General features: G+C 39.8%; 1 protein-coding gene across 3 annotated transcripts in view; it reads left to right on the top strand.

Moving 5' to 3' along the window:
- The window catches only part of LOC306921415 (protein disulfide-isomerase), a 94,362-nt gene that overhangs the window by 22,880 nt on the left and 53,712 nt on the right, over nucleotides 1-17,770 (top strand). For all 3 annotated transcript variants that reach the window (XM_079498539.1, XM_079498537.1, XM_079498538.1), the window contains 2 exons: nucleotides 3,463-3,564; nucleotides 12,187-12,320. In XM_079498539.1, the coding sequence (XP_079354665.1) occupies nucleotides 3,463-3,564; nucleotides 12,187-12,320 (236 nt within the window). The remainder of the gene's footprint in view (nucleotides 1-3,462; nucleotides 3,565-12,186; nucleotides 12,321-17,770) is intronic.

Raw genomic sequence — 17,770 nt, 5'->3', positions numbered from 1 at the left:
CTGTCTGTACGCACAGGACCTTAATGGAAACAAGCCCTTGGTCTGTACGCACAGGACCTTAATGGAAACAAGCCCTCGGTCTGTACGCACAGGACCTTAATGGAAACAAGCCCTTCGTCTGTACGCACAGGACCTTAATGGAAACAAGCCCTCGGTCTGTATGCACAGGACCTTAATGGAAACAAGCCCTCGGTCTGTATGCACAGGACCTTAATGGAAACAAGCCCTTCGTCTGTACGCACAGGACCGTAATGGAAACAAGCCCTCGGTCTGTATGCACAGGACCTTAATGGAAACAAGCCCTCGGTCTGTACGCACAGGACCTTAATGGAAACAAGCCCTTGGTCTGTACGCACAGGACCTTAATGGAAACAAGCCCTCGGTCTGTATGCACAGGACCTTAATGGAAACAAGCCCTCGATCTGTACGCACAGGACCTTAATGGAAACAAGCCCTTCGTCTGTACGCACAGGACCTTAATGGAAACAAGCCCTCGGTCTGTATGCACAGGACCTTAATGGAAACAAGCCCTCGGTCTGTATGCACAGGACCTTAATGGAAACAAGCCCTCGGTCTGTATGCACAGGACCTTAATGGAAACAAGCCCTTCGTCTGTACGCACAGGACCTTAATGGAAACAAGCCCTTCGTCTGTACGCACAGGACCTTAATGGAAACAAGCCCTCGGTCTGTATGCACAGGACCTTAATGGAAACAAGCCCTCGGTCTGTATGCACAGGACCTTAATGGAAACAAGCCCTTCGTCTGTACGCACAGGACCTTAATGGAAACAAGCCCTCGGTCTGTATGCACAGGACCTTAATGGAAACAAGCCCTCGGTCTGTATGCACAGGACCTTAATGGAAACAAGCCCTCGGTCTGTATGCACAGGACCTTAATGGAAACAAGCCCTTCGTCTGTACGCACAGGACCTTAATGGAAACAAGCCCTTCGTCTGTACGCACAGGACCTTAATGGAAACAAGCCCTCGGTCTGTATGCACAGGACCTTAATGGAAACAAGCCCTCGGTCTGTATGCACAGGACCTTAATGGAAACAAGCCCTTCGTCTGTACGCACAGGACCTTAATGGAAACAAGCCCTCGGTCTGTACGCACAGGACCTTAATGGAAACAAGCCCTCGGTCTGTATGCACAGGACCTTAATGGAAACAAGTCCTCGGTCTGTACGCACAGGACCTTAATGGAAACAAGCCCTCGGTCTGTACGCGCAGGACCTTAATGGAAACAAGCCCTCAGTCTGTACGCACAGGACCTTAATGGAAACAAGCCCTCGGTCTGTATGCACAGGACCTTAATGGAAACAAGCCCTCGGTCTGTATGCACAGGACCTTAATGGAAACAAGCCCTCGGTCTGTACGTACAGGACCTTAATGGAAACAAGCCCTCGGTCTGTACACACAGGACCTTAACGCATTTTGGGCGGGAACCCCTTTTGGTGTTTTATGCTTTAGCTATTGAAAAATAGCAGATCTATTTAAATCTATGTAAAGCTGGTGCAGCAGTGCCCCCAAGTGGATTAAATGTGAACTTCAAACAGCTGAAAATGATACTATAGTTCTATTATAGCATGTTTCTTTGTTTCTTTGTTTCTTTCTTAATTTTCTTTCTTTCTTTCTTTCTTAATTTTCTTTCTTTCTTTCTTTCTTCATTTTCTTTCTTTCTTAATTTCTTTCTTTTCTTTCTTAATTTTCTTTCTTTCTTTCTTTCTTTCTTTCTTTCTTTCTTAATTTCTTTCTTTCTTAATTTTCTTTCTTTCTTTCTTTCTTTCTTAATTTCTTTATTTTCTTTCTTAATTTTCTTTCTTTCTTTCTTTCTTTCTTAATTTCTTTCTTTTCTTTCTTAATTTCTTTCTTAATTTCTTTCTTTCTTAATTTCTTTCTTTATTAATTTTCTTTCTTTCTTTCTTTCTTTCTTTCTTTCTTTCTTTCTTTCTTTCTTAATTTCTTTCTTTTCTTTCTTAATTTCTTTCTTTCTTTCTTTCTTTCTTAATTTCTTTCTTTCTTAATTTCTTTTATTAATTTTCTTTCTTTCTTTCTTTCTTTCTTTCTTAATTTCTTTCTTTTCTTTCTTAATTTATTTCTTTCTTTCTTTCTTTCTTTCTTAATTTCTTTCTTTCTTTCTTAATTTTCTTTCTTTCTTTCTTTCTTTCTTAATTTCTTTCTTTTCTTTCTTAATTTTCTTTCTTTCTTTCTTAATTTCTTTCTTTATTAATTTTCTTTCTTTCTTTCTTTCTTAATTTTCTTTCTTTCTTTCTTTCTTAATTTCTTTCTTTTCTTTCTTAATTTTCTTTCTTTCTTTCTTTCTTAATTTCTTTCTTAATTTCTTTCTTTCTTTCTTTCTTTCTTTCTTTCTTAATTTCTTTCTTTCTTTCTTAATTTTCTTTCTTTCTTTCTTAATTTCTTTCTTTTCTTTCTTTCTTAATTTCTTTCTTTATTAATTTTCTTTCTTTCTTTCTTTCTTTCTTAATTTCCTTTCTTTCTTTTATTAATTTCTTTCTTTTCTTTCTTAATTTTCTTTCTTTCTTTCTTTCTTTCTTTCTTTCTTAATTTCTTTCTTAATTTTCTTTCTTTCTTAATTTCTTTCTTTCTTTCTTTCTTAATTTTCTTTCTTTCTTTCTTTCTTTCTTTCTTTCTTAATTTCTTTCTTTTCTTTCTTAATTTCTTTCTTTCTTTCTTTCTTTCTTTCTTTCTTAATTTCTTTCTTTTCTTTCTTAATTTCTTTCTTAATTTCTTTCTTTCTTTCTTTCTTTCTTTCTTTCTTAATTTCTTTCTTTCTTTCTTTCTTTCTTAATTTCTTTCTTAATTTTCTTTCTTTCTTTCTTTCTTTCTTAATTTTCTTTCTTTCTTAATTTCTTTCTTTATTAATTTTCTTTCTTTCTTTCTTTCTTTCTTTCTTTCTTTATTTCTTAATTTCTTTCTTTTCTTTCTTAATTTCTTAATTTCTTTCTTTTCTTTCTTAATTTCTTTCTTTATTAATTTTCTTTCTTTCTTTCTTAATTTCTTTCTTTTCTTTCTTAATTTCTTTCTTTCTTTTCTTTCTTAATTTCTCTCTTAATTTCTTTCTTTCTTTCTTTCTTTCTTTCTTAATTTCTTTCTTTCTTTCTTAATTTCTTTCTTTCCTAATTTCTTTCTTCATTTCTTTCTTTCTTTCAGAACAAAAAGCATGGCAATACATCACATACTGTACATAATACGTAGTTATCATGAAACATGCGTAAGCTAAGAACGTAACAGTGGAATATCTATATAATTAAATTGTAGATATATACTATAAAGTGCTGTGTCTACATACTTCCTTCCTTTCTCACACCTTATCACTTTTGCTCACTGTGTGTGTGTGTGTGTGCGCGTGCGTGCGTGCGTCTGCGTGCGTGCGTGCGTGCGCGTCTGCGTGCGTGCGCGTCTGCGTCTGCGTCTGCGTGTGCATGCGTGCGTTCCACAGTTACCATGCCAACGGACCCTTACCCGGTCCTGGCTCCGCCCATGATGCCTGTGACCACGCCCCCTCAGAGGGATCCCAACATCGTCCACCAATCAACACACAGTACGTGCAGGAAGTGACCACATTTAGCATGATGTGTAAATTACAGGAAACTCCCGTTAAACTTTACAACAAACTCCCGTAAACTCCCCAATTGTACCATCACACCTGTATATTAACTTTATATTAGCCCATTCTGGTGGTGTTATGCTTTAGCTGTTGAAAAATAGCAGATCTACAAGCTCATAGCGCGCCACTCGGTGGCGCGCTATGAGCTTGTAGGTTTACAGAGGTTTACGCTGTGTTAGTGGACTGTCTTTGAGACTTTGGTACATCTGAGCCGACGTGGAGATCTATTTACCTTTAGATCTATTTACCTTTATCTATTTACCTTTAGATCTATTTACCTTTAGATCTATTTACCTTTAGATCTATTTACCGTTAGATCTATTTACCTTTAGATCTATTTACCTTTATCTATTTACCTTTAGATCTATTTACCTTTATCTATTTACCTTTACCTTTACATCTGAGCCGACGTGGAGATCTATTTACCTTTAGATCTATTTACCTTTAGATCTATTTACCTTTAGATCTATTTACCTTTAGATCTATTTACCTTTAGATCTATTTACCTTTACCTTTACCTTAGACTTTGGTACATCTGAGCCGACGTGGAGATCTATTTACCTTTATCTATTTACCTTTAGATCTATTTACCTTTAGATCTATTTACCTTTAGATCTATTTACCTTTACCTTTACCTTAGACTTTGGTACATCTGAGCCAACGTGGAGATCTATTTACCGTTAGGGTTAGGGTACATCTATTTACCTTTAGGGTTAGGGTACATCTATTTACCTTTAGGGTTAGGGTACATCTATTTACCGTTAGGGTTAGGGTACATCTATTTACCTTTAGGGTTAGGGTTAGGGTTAGGGTACATCTGAGCCGACGTGGAGATCTATTTACCTTTACCTTTACCTTAGACTTTGGTACATCTGAGCCGACGTGGAGATCTATTTACCTTTAGATCTATTTACCTTTACCTTTACATCTGAGCCGACGTGGAGATCTATTTACCTTATGACATCACACCTGAGGCCCATTCTATAAACAATGTCTTAACTCCATCAGCGCCAGTGCTGTAGTGGCCGCTATAGCGCGCCAGTGCTGTAGTGGCCGCTATAGCGCGCCAGTGCTGTAGTGGCCGCTATAGCGCGCCAGTGCTGTAGTGGCCGCTATAGCGCGCCAGTGCTGTAGTGGCCGCTATAGCGCGCCAGTGCTGTAGTGGCCGCTATAGCGCGCCAGTGCTGTAGTGGCCGCTATAGCGCGCCAGTGCTGTAGTGGCCGCTATAGCGCGCCAGTGCTGTAGTGGCCGCTATAGCGCGCCAGTGCTGTAGTGGCCGCAATAGCGTGCCAGTGCCAGACGTTTTTGAAAAAAACTCCTAAAATGGACGACAATCAGTTCCGGTTCAAACAATGGTAAACATCCACTAGCTGTTTCACAGGTCAGGGGGAGGTGTGATCCGATCTGTTTCACAGGTCAGGGGGAGGTGTGATCCGATCTGTTTCACAGGTCAGGGGGAGGTGTGATCCGATCTGTTTCACAGGTCAGGGGGAGGTGTGATCCGATCTGTTTCACAGGTCAGGGGGAGGTGTGATCCGATCTGTTTCACAGGTCAGGGGGAGGTGTGATCCGATCTGTTTCACAGGTCAGGAGGAGGTGTGATCCGATCTGTTTCACAGGTCAGGGGGAGGTGTGATCCGATCTGTTTCACAGGTCAGGGGGAGGTGTGATCCGATCTGTTTCACAGGTCAGGGGGAGGTGTGATCCGATCTGTTTCACAGGTCAGGAGGAGATGAGGGGGAGGGGGAGGGGGAGAGGGAGATGTGATCCGATCTGTTTCACAGGTCAGGAGGAGATGAGGGGGAGGGGGAGGGGGAGAGGGAGATGTGATCCGATCTGTTTATGATCCATATTATGATCCATAATGATGATCCATATTATGATCCATAATGATGATCCATAATGATGATCCATATTATGATCCATAATGATGATCCATAATGATGATCCATATTATGATCCATATGATGATCCATATTATGATCCATATTATGATCCATATTATGATCCATAATGATGATCCATAATGATGATCCATATTATGATCCATAATGATGATCCATAATGATGATCCATATTATGATCCATAATGATGATCCATAATGATGATCCATATTATGATCCATAATGATGATCCATAATGATGATCCATAATGAACATAAAGATGATCATATTATGATCCATAATGATGATCCATAATGAACATAAAGATGATCATATTATGATCCATAATGATGATCCATAATGAACATAAATATGATCATATTATGATCCATAATGATGATCCATAATGAACATAAAGATGATCAAATTATGATCCATAATGATGATCCATAATGAACATAAAGATGATCATATTATGATCCATAATGATGATCCATAATGCACATAAAGATGATATTATGATCCATAATGATGATCCATAATGATGATCCATATGATCCATAATGCACATAAAGATGATATTATGATCCATAATGCACATACAGATGATATTATGATCCATAATGAACATAAAGATGATATTATGATCCATAATGATCCATATTATGATCCATAATGAACATAAAGATGATTATGATCCATAATGAACATAAAGATGATATTATGATCCATAATGATTATGATCCATATTATGATCCATAATGCACATACAGATGATATTATGATCCATAATGCACATAGAGATGATATTATGATCCATACTATGATCCATAATGATCCATATTATGATCCATAATGCACATAGAGATGATATTATGATCCATAATGCACATAAAGATGATATTATGATCCATAATGCACATAAAGATGATATTATGATCCATAATGAACATAAAGATGATATTATGATCCATAATGAACATAAAGATGATATTATGATCCATAATGAACATAAAGATGATATTATGATCCATAATGAACATAAAGATGATATTATGATCCATAATGAACATAAAGATGATATTATGATCCATAATGCACATAAAGATGATATTATGATCCATAATGAACATAAAGATGATATTATGATCCATAATGAACATAAAGATGATTATGATCCATAATGCACATAAAGATGATATTATGATCCATAATGAACATAAAGATGATTATGATCCATAATGAACATAAAGATGTGCATTTTGGCATTTTTTAGGTAAACGTCACGGTCTGTTAGCATTTTATGCTAACATACCGTGACGTTTACCTAAAAACTTTCTTTTTTCTTTTTTCCGTGGATTATGGGGAATAAAACAAATCTGGGGATGCCGGGCATGGCATCCATTGATTGGATGCCGGGCATGGCATCCATTGATTGGATGCCGGGCATGGCATCCATTGATTGGATGCCGGGCATGACCTCCATTGATTGGATGCCGGGCATGGCATCCATTGATTGGATGCCGGGCATGGCATCCATTGATTGGATGCCGGGCATGGGATCCATTGATTGGATGCCGGGCAAGACATCCATTGATTGGATGCCGGGCATGGCATCCATTGATTGGATGCCGGGCAAGGCATCCATTGATTGGATGCCGGGCATGGCATCCATTGATTGGATGCCGGGCATGACATCCATTGATTGGATGCCGGGCATGGCATCCATTGATTGGATGCCGGGCATGGCATCCATTGATTGGATGCCGGGCAAGGCATCCATTGATTGGATGCCGGGCATGACCTCCATTGATTGGATGCCGGGCATGGCATCCATTGATTGGATGCCGGGCATGGCATCCATTGATTGGATGCCGGGCAAGACATCCACTGATTGGATGCCGGACATGGCATCCATTGATTGGATGCCGGGCAAGGCATCCATTGATTGGATGCCGGGCATGACATCCATTGATTGGATGCCGGGCATGGCATCCATTGATTGGATGCCGGGCATGGCATCCATTGATTGGATGCCGGGCATGGCATCCATTGATTGGATGCCGGGCATGGCATCCATTGATTGGATGCCGGGCAAGGCATCCATTGATTGGATGCCGGGCATGGCATCCATTGATTGGATGCCGGGCATGGCATCCATTGATTGGATGCCGGGCATGGAATCCATTGATTGGATGCCGGGCATGGCATCCATTGCAAAGGTGAATCAAGCTTCTTTTCTCGGGCCCGGTGCGGAAACAGTTAATCTAAATCATGACAGTTTTCGGGGGAAAAAAACCCTCATGTTTCTATATCAGTGGTTCTCACAGGGTTAAACCCTATGTTTCTATATCAGTGGTTCTCACAGGGTTAAACCCTATGTTTCTATGTCAGTGGTTCTCACAGGGTTAAACCCTATGTTTCTATATCAGTGGTTCTCACAGGGTTAAACCCTATGTTTCTATATCAGTGGTTCTCACAGGGTTAAACCTCATGTTTCTATATCAGTGGTTCTCACAGGGTTAAACCTCATGTTTCTATATCAGTGGTTCTCACAGGGTTAAACCCTATGTTTCTATGTCAGTGGTTCTCACAGGGTTAAACCCTATGTTTCTATATCAGTGGTTCTCACAGGGTTAAACTCTATGTTTCTATGTCAGTGGTTCTCACAGGGTTAAACCCTATGTTTCTATATCAGTGGTTCTCACAGGGTTAAACCCTATGTTTCTATATCAGTGGTTATCACAGGGTTAAACCCTATGTTTCTATGTCAGTGGTTCTCACAGGGTTAAACCCTATGTTTCTATGTCAGTGGTTCTCACAGGGTTAAACCCTATGTTTCTATGTCAGTGGTTCTCACAGGGTTAAACCCTATGTTTCTATGTCAGTGGTTCTCACAGGGTTAACCCTATGTTTCTATGTCAGTGGTTCTCACAGGGTTAAACCCTATGTTTCTATGTCAGTGGTTCTCACAGGGTTAAACCCTATGTTTCTATGTCAGTGGTTCTCACAGGGTTAAACCCTCATGTTTCTATGTCAGTGGATCTCACAGGGTTAAACCCCATGTTTCTATATCAGTGGTTCTCACAGGGTTAAACCATATGTTTCTATATCAGTGGTTCTCACAGGGTTAAACCCCATGTTTCTATATCAGTGGTTCTCACAGGGTTAAACCCTATGTTTCTATATCAGTGGTTCTCACAGGGTTAAACCCTATGTTTCTGTATCAGTGGTTCTCACAGGGTTAAACCCTATGTTTCTATATCAGTGGTTCTGAAAGGGTTAAACCCTATGTTTCTATATCAGTGGTTCTGAAAGGGTTAAACCCTATGTTTCTGTGTCAGTGGTGCTCAACTTTTTCAAGGGTCAAGGACCCCCAGAATTATCTGTATTTGGCCGTGGACCCCCATCTGAAAATATGTTGTTCCAGGGGACCCCCTCAGAAGCAAAGATATGAGGTAAAATTGTTCACTCTTAGTCTGAAGATTGCTAAGCCACTCTTCATTATCCAGACTCCAACTAGTACAGAACACTGCAGCCAGAATCCTCACTAACACTAACCGTAGAGCACACATAACCCCGGTATTAACACTAACACTAACCGTAGAGCACACATAACCCTGGTATTAACACTAACACTAACCGTAGAGCACACATAACCCCGGTATTAACACTAACACTAACCGTAGAGCACACATAACCCCGGTATTAACACTAACACTAACCGTAGAGCACACATAACCCCGGTATTAACACTAACCGTAGAGCACACATAACCCCGGTATTAACACTAACCGTAGAGCACACATAACCCCGGTATTAACACTAACACTAACCGTAGAGCACACATAACCCCGGTATTAACACTAACCGTAGAGCACACATAACCCCGGTATTAACACTAACCGTAGAGCACACATAACCCCGGTATTAACACTAACACTAACCGTAGAGCACACATAACTCCGGTATTAGAGCACACATAACCCCGGTATTAGAGCACACAACCCCGGTATTAGAGCACACATAACCCCAGTATTAGAGCACACATAACCCCAGTATTAGAGCACACATAACCTCGGTATTAGAGCACACAACCCCGGTATTAGAGCACACATAACCCCGGTATTAGAGCACACATAACCCCGGTATTAGAGCACACATAACCCCAGTATTAGAGCACACATAACCTCGGTATTAGAGCACACATAACCCCGGTATTAGAGCACACATAACCCCAGTATTAGAGCACACAAAACCCCAGTATTAGAGCACACATAACCGTAGAGCACACATAACCCCGGTATTAGAGCACACATAACCCCGGTATTAGAGCACACAACCCCGGTATTAGAGCACACATAACCCCGGTATTAGAGCACACATAACCCCGGTATTAGAGCACACATAACCCCAGTATTAGAGCACACATAACCGTAGAGCACACATAACCCCGGTATTAGAGCACACATAACCCCGGTATTAGAGCACACATAACCCCAGTATTAGAGCACACATAACCCCGGTATTAGAGCACACATAACCCCGGTATTAGAGCACACATAACCCCGGTATTAGAGCACACATAACCCCAGTATTAGAGCACACATAACCGTAGAGCACACATAACCCCGGTATTAGAGCACACATAACCCCGGTATTAGAGCACACATAACCCCGGTATTAGAGCACACATAACCCCGGTATTAGAGCACACATAACCCCAGTATTAGCTGGACTGCATTGGTTACCCATCAAGGCCAGAGTATTAGCTGGACTGCATTGGTTACCCATCACTAACCGTAGAGCACACATAACCCCGGTGTACCCTAGGGTATTAGGGTATTAGCTGGACTGCATTGGTTACCCATCAAGGCCAGAGTAGATTTTAAAATCCTTTTAACCACTTTTAAGGCACTTCGTGGACTGGCCCCACTTTATATCCTCAACCTTTTAACCCCTAAGGATAATGTAAGACCCCTCAGGTCCTCGGATGAAGAACTCCTAAAAATCCCAGTGACTAGGTTAAAGGTATATTCAGTGATTTCGCTTCATTCAAATATCACTTATTTTTTTATTTGGATAATCCTCCCTACTATAGAGTGTGCTGACCATATAAGGAGTTCCTCCCTGTCCCCGGTGAGCCCCTGGGGTCAAAAAACCCTAGTTTCAGTTTTGGTGGCGGGTGGCAAAGCCTTCATCCAATCAGGATGAGAGGGGCCTTCCTCCAATCATGTGTGGGGGCGGGCCTTGGTGCACATGCTGTTGCACTTCCCCCCACTGTAGAGTGTGTGCATGTGCACATTTTGTTACCGGGGCGGACTGGGTGGTTTTCCAAATCACCCAAATCACTGAATGCTCCTTTAAAGACAAAAGGTGATCGGGCCTTTGCAGTGGTTGCTCCTACCTTGTGGAACGCTCTGCCCTTGCCTCTGAGAAATTCCACGTCTGTTGACATTTTTAAAAGCAGTTTAAAAACGTTTTTGTTCCGTAATTCATTTCCCATGTTCTCACCTGATTTCCCCTGCAGGTCTGTTTGTTCTGTCTCCATGTTACATCTTTGAGTATTGATTATGATGCATATATGTATGTGTATATATATATAGGTGTGTATATATGTTTTTGTATATGTACATATATATTTCTTGCATTATTTTTCTACTATGTTAACCTGACTGTTTTATATTTTGTCACTATTCAGCACTTTGTAACCTTTCGAAAGGTGCTTTATAAATAAAATGTACTTAATTACTTACTTACTGAAATAATATATATTCAAAGATTTGCGCCACATTGTCACAATTTTTCAAAAACAGCAGATCTACAAGCTCTGTGCCGCGCTACAAGCTTGTAGATCTGCTGTTTTTCAACAGCTAAAGTATAACATAATGCTTACAACGCCAAAACGAATTCAAGGCTTCGTGTGGAATTGATTAAAAAAAAACGTTTTTTTTTTGTGTGAACAAGGTTCAACACCGTACTTTATTGGTCCATCTTGTGTAACAGTGTTGATTTCGTCGACAAAAACTATGACGAAAAATGTTGGTCGACTACCTGTTTTCACTGCCAAAAACTAAATGGAAACTAAATGAAAACAAAGCTACTAAAATGTTATGAAGGGCAGGCAGTGAATTAGCCAATCAGGATGCTCTGTGCTGCCATGCCAGCCAGTGAGGCAGCCAATCAGGATGCTCTTTGCAGTGCCTCTGTAGAAAGCTCTTAGAACCTTTGGACCCGTTCCAGCTTTCCTCAGTTTTCTGAGAAAGAAGAGGCCCCGCCCCAGCCCCTCCCCTAGCCCCTCCCATATACAGGTTTAATGTTTGTCTTCAGTTCAATGTTTGTTTAGTAAACGCCACGTTGACAATGAAGGGAACATTTACATCATATTGTCCATTACGTCATATTGTCTCTTTATTGTTAATGGCGTTTAATGTGCGTGGTTGCACCGTTTTACATCACCTAATCAACATGAGACTTTAATATATTTAGCGCCCCTGACATTTCTTTAGGCAAGCCAGCTGTGGAGGACCTGGGGGGGGGGGGACATATCTAGACAGGCATCATGGAGGTAGGAAGGTGGCACCATTGACAGCTGTGTGTGTGTGCGTGTGCGTGTGCGTGTGCATGTGTGTGTGTGTGTGTGCGTGCGCGTGCGTGCGTGTCTGTCCAGTCAGTGCGTCAGACAGCAGAACCGTGGGTCAGACGGTGGTGGCGGTTCCGTCCCAGACGATACACAGCCTGGCGTTGGGAGAACATCCCACGGTCACCCAGTGTCCCTACTGTCATCACAACATCACTACACAGGTATTACTGTCCTTACTGTCATCACAACATCACAACACAGGTATTACTGTCCTTACTGTCATCACAACATCACAACACAGGTATTACTGTCCTTACTGTCATCACTACACAGGTATTACTGTCCTTACTGTCATCACAACATCACTACACAGGTATTACTGTCCTTACTGTCATCACAACATCACTACACAGGTATTACTGTCCTTACTGTCATCACAACATCACTACACAGGTATTACTGTCCTTACTGTCATCACTACATCACTACACAGGTATTACTGTCCTTACTGTCATCACAACATCACAACACAGGTATTACTGTCCTTACTGTCATCACTACATCACTACACAGGTATTACTGTCCTTACTGTCATCACTACATCACTACACAGGTATTACTGTCCTTACTGTCATCACAACATCACAACACAGGTATTACTGTCCTTACTGTCATCACAACATCACAACACAGGTATTACTGTCCTTACTGTCATCACTACACAGGTATTACTGTCCTTACTGTCATCACAACATCACTACACAGGTATTACTGTCCTTACTGTCATCACAACATCACTACACAGGTATTACTGTCCTTACTGTCATCACAACATCACTACACAGGTATTACTGTCCTTACTGTCATCACTACATCACTACACAGGTATTACTGTCCTTACTGTCATCACAACATCACTACACAGGTATTACTGTCCTTACTGTCATCACAACATCACTACACAGGTATTACTGTCCTTACTGTCATCACAACATCACTACACAGGTATTACTGTCCTTACTGTCATCACAACATCACTACACAGGTATTACTGTCCTTACTGTCATCACAACATCACTACACAGGTATTACTGTCCTTACTGTCATCACTACATCACTACACAGGTATTACTGTCCTTACTGTCATCACTACACAGGTATTACTGTCCTTACTGTCATCACAACATCACTACACAGGTATTACTGTCCTTACTGTCATCACTACATCACTACACAGGTGCAAATGACTCTAATACCGTTGTTTGTTATTTGTTTAGTTTTAGTTGACTGTAATAACGTTGTTTATGTTATTTAATTAGTTTTAGTTTTTTATAGATAGATAGATTTTATTTCGGTCCGTACAGGAAAAAGGATTACATACAGACGTGCATACATTAATATCCACTAATAACTAGTGGTACCGAAAAGGTGAATGCAGAAGCCCAGGCTTATTGCGCCTACCCTTTATGAACATAACTAAAAGGTGAATGCAGAAGCCCAGGCTTATTGCGCCTACCCTTTATGAACATAACTAAAAGGTGAAGGCAGAAGCCCAGGCTTATTGCGCCTACCCTTTATGAACATAACTAAAAGGTTAAGGCAGAAGCAGAGGCTTATTGCACCTACCCTTTATGAACATAACTAAAAGGTGAAGGCAGAAGCCCAGGCTTATTGCACCTACCCTTTATGAACATAACTAAAAGGTGAAGGCAGAAGCAGAGGCTTATTGCACCTACCCTTATTGAACATAACTAAAAGGTGAAGGCAGAAGCAGAGGCTTATTGCACCTACCCTTATTGAACATAACTAAAAGGTGAATGCAGAAGCCCAGGCTTATTGCACCTACCCTTCATGAACATAACTAAAAGGTTAAGGCAGAAGCAGAGGCTTATTGCACCTACCCTTTATGAACATAACTAAAAGGTGAAGGCAGAAGCCGAGGCTTATTGCACCTACCCTTTATGAACATAACTAAAAGGTGAAGGCAGAAGCAGAGGCTTATTGCACCTACCCTTATTGAACATAACTAAAAGGTGAAGGCAGAAGCAGAGGCTTATTGCACCTACCCTTATTGAACATAACTAAAAGGTGAATGCAGAAGCCCAGGCTTATTGCACCTACCCTTCATGAACATAACTAAAAGGTTAAGGCAGAAGCAGAGGCTTATTGCGCCTACCCTTTATGAACATAACTAAAAGGTGAAGACAGAAGCAGAGGCTTATTGCGCCTACCCTTTATGAACATAACTAAAAGGTTAAGGCAGAAGCCCAGGCTTATTGCACCTACCCTTATTGAACATAACTAAAAGGTTAAGGCAGAAGCAGAGGCTTATTGCGCCTACCCTTTATGAACATAACTAAAAGGTGAAGGCAGAAGCAGAGGCTTATTGCACCTACCCTTTATGAACATAACTAAAAGGTTAAGGCAGAAGCCCAGGCTTATTGCACCTACCCTTTATGAACACAACTAAAAAGTTAAGGCAGAAGCCCAGGCTTATTGCACCTACCCTTATTGAACATAACTAAAAGGTGAATGCAGAAGCAGAGGCTTATTGCGCCTACCCTTTATGAACATAACTAAAAGGTGAATGCAGAAGCAGAGGCTTATTGCGCCTACCCTTTATGAACATAACTAAAAGGTGAAGACAGAAGCCGAGGCTTATTGCACCTACCCTTTATGAACATAACTAAAAGGTGAATGCAGAAGCCCAGGCTTATTGCACCTACCCTTTATGAACATAACTAAAAGGTGAAGGCAGAAGCAGAGGCTTATTGCACCTACCCTTTATGAACATAACTAAAAGGTGAAGACAGAAGCCGAGGCTTATTGCACCTACCCTTTATGAACATAACTAAAAGGTGAAGGCAGAAGCCCAGGCTTATTGCGCCTACCCTTTATGAACATAACTAAAAGGTTAAGGCAGAAGCAGAGGCTTATTGCGCCTACCCTTTATGAACATAACTAAAAGGTGAATGCAGAAGCCCAGGCTTATTGCACCTACCCTTTATGAACATAACTAAAAGGTGAAGGCAGAAGCCCAGGCTTATTGCACCTACCCTTTATGAACATAACTCAAATTACACTAATCGGAGAATGTTGTCAGACATAGATTTCATTAAAGAAAAAAAAACAACTATAAGGTTCTGGCCATTGATTGTGAGAAATCTAAGAAATCTAAGCCGGGCTTAGATATGGCCTATATTATGAAAAAATATAATAAAACAAACAAAAACAAACAAATTTTTTTAAATAGGAAGAACAAAACAAAAAACAAAGACAAAGATACCCAACAAAGGTTTAACTAAACATTTGATTTTGGGTAAAATCACAGGGGTTAATCACAATGGAACTAGGGAAATAAGTATTCGACGCCTCATACCATGTGGCTATTTGACCACAGGATATGAAGTACACAGGGACAAACATGATTGAAGCCTACAACCACACTCAGCGGCTACTAGGCCACAGAGTATGGTCCTAGGCTGTCTATATATATACATATTATATAGCATTATTATGAGGTATAGAGATGAAGAGTTACAATGACACAGACATATAATTTAGATAATTGTACTTGTAGGTAAATAGGAATATGTATATGATGTGCCGAATGTATGTATTATGTGGAATATATAGAGTATTTTGTATTGATAATATGTTATATAGAATTGAATACATTATAGAGCATATACATGTTTATAGATATATATGACTTACAATTTACAATTTACAATTTAGGCATTTAGCAGACGCTCTTAATCCAGAGCGACTTACAATAAGCAAGAACAAAAAGCATGGGAATACATCACATATGTAAAAATGCATTTATCGCGAAACATGCGTAAGCTAAGAACGTGACTAGAACATATCTATATAATGACACTATACATATAAACTATAACTAGAACATATCTATATAATGACACTATACATATAAACTACACATATATGCTATACTATGCTGTACATATATACTATGAAGTGCTATGACTACATACAATGCACTTATTGTGCTGTCTACATGACATGCTATAAGTCTGTTTCAAATGCTATATAAGTCTAAGAAGTGCTGTCTAAGGGGGGTAGGGTAAGTGCTATGGGCCATGATGGAGTCTGAAAAGGTGGGTTTTCAGACTACGGCGGAAGATCGGGAGTGATGCTGCAGTTCTGATTGCAACGGGAAGTGCATTCCACAGTTTTGGGGCCAGAAGGGAGAAGAGTTTGGGACGTGTGGAGCGTTGTCCCGGTGTTTTTAGTGAGGGTACTTCCAGCTTCCCTGCGTTGGCTGATCTGAGTGCGCGGGAGGGTTTGTAGGGTTCAATCATGCTGGCAAGATATGGGGGAGCCATACCTTTGGTTGCTTTAAATGCCAACATCAGAGTTTTGTATTCTGTGCGGGCAGCGACCGGGAGCCAGTGCAGGGAGCTATTGCATTAGTTAATTATGCAATTGGTTTTTCTGTTGTGAATTATTTTATTCAGTTTATACCATGTTGGTATTTATGTAATGACGTCAAGCGATGACGATGAAATTAAGTTGTTAAGGGGTAGGGTTATATAAGTTTTTTAACTTCTCCCTACTCCTTTCCGAACATATAAAAGTAAAAAAAATAATAATAATTATAATTGCAGCCAGTGAGGCTTGGTTTTTTGTTGTTGTTTTTTTTTGGAATATTATTTTGTTTGTTCTATATTGAACTTATTTTAATTCTTTGACTTTTGTCTAATTTTTTAAAATGTTCGGAATAAAGTTTTTCATTCATTCATTCATATATATACATACACATATATACATATATAAATATATACATATATATCTATACCCCTACACACATACATATATGTATAATTACAAACATACACTACAAGGTGTATTGATGTAGTTAGATTTCATAGTATTAATTTATATTTGTTTAGTAACGTATTTTCGAACATCTTTTTGAATTTAGTAATCGTTGAGCACAGTTTTAATTCGCTATCTAAGTTGTTCCACATGTTGACCCCCGTTACAGATAGGCATCTACCTTTAGTGTTAGTCCTAATACCTATTTCTTTAAATAGGGCCACCCCCCTGAGTGGATATTGGGACTCTCTAGGTTCGAACAGTTCCTGCATGTGTGCCTTATACATAATTACTGCAGTGTTTAAGTCCACTAGATCATTTAATTACTGCAGTGTTTAAGTCCACTAGATCATTTAATTACTGCAGTGTTTAAGTCCACTAGATCATTTAATTACTGCAGTGTTTAAGTCCACTAGATCATTTAATTACTGCAGTGTTTAAGTCCACTAGATCATTTAATTACTGCAGTGTTTAAGTCCACTAGATCATTTAATTACTGCAGTGTTTAAGTCCACTAGATCATTTAATTACTGCAGTGTTTAAGTCCACTAGATCATTTAATTACTGCAGTGTTTAAGTCCACTAGATCATTTAATTACTGCAGTGTTTAAGTCCACTAGATCATTTAATTACTGCAGTGTTTAAGTCCACTAGATCATTTAATTACTGCAGTGTTTAAGTCCACTAGATCATTTAATTACTGCAGTGTTTAAGTCCACTAGATCATTTAATTACTGCAGTGTTTAAGTCCACTAGATCATTTAATTACTGCAGTGTTTAAGTCCACTAGATCATTTAATTTAAGAGTTTTTGAGTTCATGAAAAGTGG

The sequence above is a fragment of the Electrona antarctica genome, assembly GCF_951216825.1.
Source record: "Electrona antarctica genome assembly, chromosome: 4".
Classification (NCBI taxonomy): domain Eukaryota; kingdom Metazoa; phylum Chordata; class Actinopteri; order Myctophiformes; family Myctophidae; genus Electrona; species Electrona antarctica.
This window is presented reverse-complemented; position numbering and strand designations above follow the sequence as displayed.